Raw genomic sequence first — 7,337 nt, forward strand, 5'->3', positions numbered from 1 at the left:
TGAAAACCTCATCATATTAGACCAGTAGTTTTCTGTTCATATTGAAAACCTCATCATATTAGACCAGTAGTTTTCTGTTCATATTGAAAACCTCATCATATTAGACCAGTAGTTTTCTGTTCATATTGAAAACCTCATCATATTAGACCAGTAGTTTTCTGTTCATATTGAAAACCTCATCATATTAGACCAGTAGTTTTCTGCTCATATTGAAAACCTCATCATATTAGACCAGTAGTTTTCTGCTCATATTGAAAACCTCATCATATTAGACCAGTAGTTTTCTGTTCATATTGAAAACCTCATCATATTAGACCAGTAGTTTTCTGTTCATATTGAAAACCTCATCATATTAGACGAGTAGCTTTCTGTTCATATCGTATTCTTATATTATTTTACGTTTCGCTCTTGTGGCTGTGCATACTTTAAGACCATAACAATTGTTTTTTAAAGTCATAATACATACGTAATTTAATGTAACAATAGTGTTAATCAATCAAATTAGTGTTATGTGATAACTCAATAGGGTTAAAGTAAATCAAATGTAATGTTACCACACTATATAGTGACAAACCAAACCTGATACAATAGAGGTTGACTCTTTATAAAGTTTATTGACACATTACATGGCAACATTTAAAGTGATACATTTAAATACTCTACACCATAAAGAGATTTACATTTACGCTGGTATAAAATATAACATCCATATAAACATGTTCATTACTGGTGGAAGTGTTTCTGTACTGAGAGTTATGACAACAGCAAGCACAGTGTCAGACACATACATCTAATTGTGTGTGTGTGTGTGTGTGTGTGTGTGTGTGTGTGTGTGTGTGTGTGTGTGTGTGTGTGTGTGTGTGTGTGTGTGTGTGTGTGTGTGTGCACGTCTGTGTCTGTCTGTCTGTCTGTGTGCGTGCATGCGTGCGTGCGCTTGTGTGTGTGTGTGTGTGTGTGTGTGTGTGTGTGTGTGTGTGTGTGTGTGTGTGTGTGTGTGTGTGTGTGTGTGTGTGTGTGTGTGTGTGTGTGTGTGTGTGTGTGTGTGTGTGTGTGTGTGTGTGTGTGTGTGTGTGTGCGCTTGTGTGTGTCTGTGTTGTGTGCACACGTGTGCGCTTGTGTGTGCGTGTGCGTGTGCGTGTGCGTGTGCGTGTGCGTGTGTGTGTGTGTGTTTGCCCATGTGAGAAACGGATTGTCTACAGGGCAGTTCGGCAAATGGTTGGTCCATCTGTAGACCAGTGGGCCAGTCTAAATTCAGCGTTTGTGCAAAATAGTGATTATTTAGTCGATAACGGAGACCTCAAAGCAGAAAAACGGGCCAAGGTATCACAAATTGCCAGGTAGGTTTTTGGTCCCTGTTCATCAGATAGACATGACTGTTATTACTGTGAAGCCCTGTTCATAGCAAGTGACGGTCTCTTCAGAATGGCCTCGACAGAGAAGGACAGGGACTCGCTGGACACCACCTTGGTCCCAGCTGACGTAGCCAGAAACTCCTTGCTGTATCTATCCGAATCTTTGAAACTGTAGAAGTCCTTAGAAGGTCCTTCACGGTACTTTCTGGCTGCTTCCTCCAGCAGTTCTTTACAGTAGGGGCCCCGAAGCTCGACCCCGGTCCCAGCTCTCTCCCCAGCCCCAGCTCCTACCTCTACTCCGACCCTCTCTCTCTCTCCAGCCCCGGCCCTAGCCTTATCACTCAGTGTCTGCTGGATGAGTGAGTGAAAAGAGTTGAGCTTCATGGATAGTGTGTGTTTGGAGCTGTCCTTGCTCAGCTTGTTCACGACATGTTCGTGGCTAGGGGGGTAAGGGTGAGGCTGGGGGTGGGGGTGAGGTTGGAGATGAGGTGTACTAGGGGGGAAGGCCTGTCCGAAGCCTCTCTTCGGTGGAGAGAATGCTGATCGTTTGCAGTGCCCCCCCTGGGTGAGAGGGGCCTGGGACTGTACGGGGCCATCCTGCAGCTGTGGTTCAGAACTCTCGGGGAGGCCCGCCACAAATCTGGAACCCTTCAGCTTGGTGGCTGAGGTGGGGGTGGCGGTTGCCATGGTGTCGAAGTCGGGTGGCAGGCTCTCTGCGGCAGCGGCGGCCATCATTCTGGGCTCCCAGGCCGCACCTGGCTTCATGTTCTGGACGGCCGTGGCGTTGAGCAGGCACTGCTGGTACAGAAGGGAGGGGCCACGCGGCCACACCATGAACCCCCGCGGAGAGGTCAGCGGAGAGGTCAGAGGGTACTGGCGGTAGGTGGTCGCCACGGAGACATTGGAGGAGATGAGCTCCATGTTGCCGGGGCCGCCGGAGTACTGCAAGGAGAGGTCCACACAGCTGGGCGACAGGAAGTGACAGAGGTCCTTGTTGTTGTGGTGAGGCTCCTCCGGGGCGGAGGCTGAGTAGGCCGTCTTATAGGACTTGTACTCTGCAGCATGGCGGACCAGACTGTTGGGGAAGAGCAGAGAGGCTGTAGCAGCCTGGGAGGGTTCTAGCAGCTCTCTCTCCTTGTACTCTCTCTCCAGCATGACACTCTCCAGCTCTTTGTCAGCAAACGCTCTCCTCTTCCTCATCCTGTCGCTGAGGGGGGGTGGGAGGGGGGGGCTGGCCCCCATGTACGGGTCACCCTGCACCGGACGGTACCCTGAGAGGAGACAAGACAGGGGAGGAGGTTAGACAACATAGAGATACTGTATCATACTAATATAATACTATATAATACTAATATAATACTAATATAATATGCTATTTAATTCGGGGCTAGACTTGATGTTTTGGTTCAGTTATTAAGTAACTAGTGAAGTATACCTGATGTGTTAATTGCAGTGAATTAAATTATATCAAGGTTACATTCTGGAGTCCGGCATATTGGATCATCAAGGTTTATCAATAGTTTAAACATTTAACAAAGGTTCTTTCATATGTCTGGCGCTCGGTTGACCTAAACTAGTATACTAGGAAGTATTCATTTTGCTTTTAGACTAAACATTTTTTTTATTTTTTTTATCTACAATTTTATTGTGCCCCGCTAAGTTATTTGAAACCGAGACAATAAGGATCGTAACAGGTCTGTGCTTACGGAAGTTAAACTGTCCACAGAGCAATGAGGAGGAGGTTTAATTGAAACGGAAAGGGACAGAAATCCAAGAAACACTACAAGAAAGAAAGAGAAGAGAAGAGAAAGATGAAGCGACATCATTACAACAGAGATTATTATTATGTATTAATGGAGGAGAGGAGATAATAGAGATGATAGAGATTATCATTATGTATTAATGGAGGAGAGGAGATGATAGAGATGATCATTATGTATTAATGGAGGAGAGGAGATAATAGAGATGATAGAGATTATCATTATGTATTAATGGAGGAGAGGAGATGATAGAGATGATAGAGATGATCATTACATATTATTAAAGGAGAGGAGATGATAAATAGGCTACAACACCAGTTGATTTGCTATCACCATTACTAGTAAATAGGACAGACTGCCTTACCTAACAATATAATAGAATAAGCAGTATCACCATTACTAGTAAACAGGACAGACTGCCTTACCTAACAATATAATAGAATAAGCAGTATCACCATTACTAGTAAACAGGACAGACTGCCTTACCTAACAATATAATAGAATAAGCAGTATCACCATTACTAGTAAACAAGGCAGACTGCCTTACCTAACAATATAATAGAATAAGCAGTATCACCATTATTACTAGTAAACAAGGCAGACTGCCTTACCTAACAATCTAATAGAATAAGCAGTAGCACCATTACTAGTAAACAAGGCAGACTGCCTTACCTTACAATATAATAAAATAAGCAGTAGCACCATTACTAGTAAACAAGGCAGACTGCCTTACCTTACAATATAATAGAATAAGCAGTATCACCATTACTAGTAAACAGGACAGACTGCCTTACCTAACAATCTAATAGAATAAGCAGTATCACCATTACTAGTAAACAAGGCAGACTGCCTTACCTTACAATATAATAGAATAAGCAGTATCACCATTACTAGTAAACAGGACAGACTGCCTTACCTAACAATCTAATAGAATAAGCAGTAGCACCATTACTAGTAAACAAGGCAGACTGTCTTACCTTCCAGAATGCTCTTAGCCAGCATGGTTGATGGTCTGATGTGTCTCTGGTAAATAGCTCTTCTCTCCGCTGGAATCTGCTTCCCACAAATTCCCTTTTTATCCTGATAAAATTACAGAACAAATAAATTAAATCGAGTCATTATTTCAGAGGTCATATTATGGTGTTTTCAAATTATTATTTAATACCAGTCCCATTTTAAAAAAAAGTAATACCAATATGTATTTTCATGTACTTATAATTAGTGATGTGGATTTACGATTTAGATGATGGTAAGGTTTCCTGTCATCCCATTCTGAGTTTATCATCCCAACAGGTTACTTTGATTGGTGTGAAAATAAATAAAATAAACTTTATAAACTAAAACTAAACTTGAACATTAAAAAATATTATTTGTTACAGTATGTATTACAATGTGCTACTTCTCTCTCAGTCCGTATGATTTCAATTCCAAACAAACAATTTGTCTGGTTGAAGAAATACCTTTTTTTTTTTTTACAATTAAGAAAATCGAGATTTACAGTACCGCCAACATTGTTACCCCCCAAAATCCTGGTGAAACTAAGGAGTTTTACACCCTCTCGATCATTCGAAAACACACACACCTTAAAATAGTAATGTATAGGACTTTAGAAAGGTCCACACACACCTCTGTAGCTTGTTGTCTCCGTAGTGCCACCTGAGCCGCCATGACCCGCTGCCTCTCCACCACCAGAAGACAGTTGGCACACTGGCAGTCCCTCCAGCGGCAGAACCGCTTATGCCCCTTCAGACACGACACCACGCCGTGATTCCTGCAGCGGGCACACTTCGGCGTCCGGCTCAACTTCCTCGGTTCGCAGTTCTCGGGGCTGATGGTCCCCGGCGGTTTGTCATCTCCCTTGGCCCCCGGCTCGTCGTACACTGCGCCGGGAAGAGAGGAGCCGATGTCCGGCCGGTCCTGGTCGTCGCTCTCGGTCTCCAGACTCTCCACGTCGATCTCAAACTCCGGACCGGAGATATCTTTCATCATATCTGCCGCCTGTCTCCCGGTGCCTCGTACCTAATGTACTCTTTCCAAGTTCTGACTCACGCCACGGTTGCCCCACTGCAGTCAGTACAATCTGAAATTAAAATAATGATCCCATTTTATCTGTCATTATATCCTTGCGGGCAAAACCTCTAAAAGCCCTATGGACTGGTGTTTCATACTGTGCGCAAGTGTCTTCATAAGATGCTAGTTTAATAAATGGCCAATAAACATATAAATGAGAAATTAACAGAAACATAACAATAACGTGTATTCCCTCCAATCTGTGGTTTTGTCGAAAACGAGTTACATAAATGAGTAAAACCTTTAGACTTACCTCAATGCAGGCTCCTCCAGAACAGATTTAAACTGTCTTGCAACATCCATCCGCTCCTTATTGCAGTTTGTCACTCGTCAGTGCGCTCTGAACTGATGGACTTGTCTGTATAACAGCACTGACAGACACCGCTGATAATCTGCTGTTTAATGATTGTTCAATACAGAGATTTTCCCAACGTGACAAACACAGACGTTGTCCTGAAGCGGTCTGTCACACCGGCGCGCTCCACGGTTCTCTCCGAGGCTCGAGCGAGAGCGCCACCCCTATGAAGTATTTGGGTGCGCGCGGATTTAATCGTGATTGGCTCGTTTTCAACCCACCGAACCTATTGGCTGTTACGGACGTTTTCTTTCTCAATGGAAACGTTTGAAACGGAGTGCAGTTACAATCTAAACAGAACGAGGAAATGATTCATTAACATATTGAGGAGCAGAGAGAGATAGATATAGGTGGCTTGGTATAAGATGGCCTCGTGATGTAATGATGGCCTCCTATACTATAGCCTAGGACGAATTCCATGGTAAAGAAGCACTATCAATTGATACACTTTGCCTGACAGAAAATACAACTTGTATACATGTCAGTTTCGTTCGCCTTTTGATGAACTAGTATGAACTAGTATTACTGTTTTGGGGAGAAATCCCAATTAGGCCCTATTCAGTTCTAAATTAGTCAACAGCATTTAGGCTTTCATACAATAATATGCCTATAGTATTTTTAGATGTTGGGCTTTTAGTTGGTTATCGTGTGTAATATGCATTTTTCCCGATGTGTTGTTTATGCTGTTTATTTGTTTGGGCCTCTAATAATGATATTCACATTTGCAGGCAAAGACAAAAAAATGCTTTTCATTTTGAATTCAAATTTAGATAACAACATAATTGAGAATTTCAAGGTGGCTTTGAAGATCTAGTTAGTATTAAAATATTACTCAAAATAATACTCAATAATATTATAATCAGCTGCAAGATATGACGAAACTATCCCAAAGGCTGCATTTTGTACATGGATAGAATTGACTTTTTGTCATGCAGTAGGCCGAATTCGGCCTTCATGAAGCATCTTTATTTTAGATTAGAAAATCTTGGTTTCTCATATAATTTTATTACATTCTTATAGGCCTAGCATGTTTTATTAAAGCACCGACAGGCCTACTATAGCTGCTATTGAGGTGCCTATAGACTGGGAAGTTAGCCGGTAGCCTAGTTGGTTGTTACATTACCTAATCACCTCCCAGTCAGTGTGAGCAGCTGGAGTTAGTGAGACAAAGTGACACAGTACAGATTGGGTTGATTAGAAAGTTGACACAACAAAAGCCTCTGTGAAAACACATTGTCAGCATGCGGGACTAGATAATACAAAACACAACTCTCACTGCCTGCCTGCCTGCCTGCCCCGACCGACAGACCGGGGAGTTAGTTATGATAGACATACTGCGACATGAGAAGAAATCTCCAGAATGTCAGCTATAGATCAACAGACTGGTGTTTCAATAAGTGTGATGTAAATGTGACATCCTAGGAATGTAGAGGTTATCCCCTTGACAACCAATAGGTTAGGGAGCGGTGCAGCGTAAAGTGACACCGGACAATAGGAACAATGTTGACCGGGCCGAAAGAGTTTTCTGTTTGTCTTAACCACGGGAGAGAAGACTCATTCGGAGATCGATTTTACGTGTGTTTCCGACGCTTCTGTTGTAGGGACCATAGATTTTGAGGGAGCATAGATGTTGAAGCCGTTTCCTTCAATTTGGTGCCGCCATGAATACAAAAAGTAAAGGAAACAAACATGTGCCCCTGAACAAGGCAGTTAACCCACTGTTCCTAGGCCGTCATTGAAAATAATACATTTTTCTTAACTGACTTTCCTAGTTAAATAAAATAAAAAAACGAAAATGTT

The 7,337-nt window shown here is 42.7% G+C and overlaps 1 protein-coding gene across 1 annotated transcript; it reads right to left on the reverse strand.

The window, feature by feature from the left end:
* Positions 1–594: 594 nt before the first annotated feature.
* LOC118382366 (doublesex- and mab-3-related transcription factor 2-like) lies at positions 595–5,681 on the reverse strand. Its single transcript, XM_052479938.1, has 4 exons — positions 5,436–5,681; positions 4,739–5,192; positions 4,090–4,192; positions 595–2,623 (listed from the first exon to the last, which is right to left on the reverse strand). Exons 2-4 carry the CDS (start codon positions 5,099–5,101, stop codon positions 1,380–1,382), a joined length of 1,710 nt encoding a protein of 569 aa, XP_052335898.1. The 5' UTR covers positions 5,102–5,192; positions 5,436–5,681; the 3' UTR covers positions 595–1,379.
* Between the last annotated feature and the right edge of the window lie 1,656 nt (positions 5,682–7,337).

This window comes from Oncorhynchus keta, chromosome 25 (assembly GCF_023373465.1).
Source record: "Oncorhynchus keta strain PuntledgeMale-10-30-2019 chromosome 25, Oket_V2, whole genome shotgun sequence".
In the NCBI taxonomy this organism is placed as follows: Eukaryota; Metazoa; Chordata; class Actinopteri; order Salmoniformes; family Salmonidae; genus Oncorhynchus; species Oncorhynchus keta.

Bases quoted from the DNA above. Each gene is read 5' to 3' on its own strand.
- LOC118382366 (XM_052479938.1), bottom strand. From the start codon at position 5,101: ATGATGAAAGATATCTCCGGTCCGGAGTTTGAGATCGACGTGGAGAGT. The intron at 4,193-4,738 runs GTGTGTGTGGAC...TAATTTTATCAG, and splicing joins GGAGACAACAAGCTACAGAG to GATAAAAAGGGAATTTGTGG. The intron at 2,624-4,089 runs GTAAGACAGTCT...GTCTCCTCTCAG, and splicing joins GGCTAAGAGCATTCTGGAAG to GGTACCGTCCGGTGCAGGGT.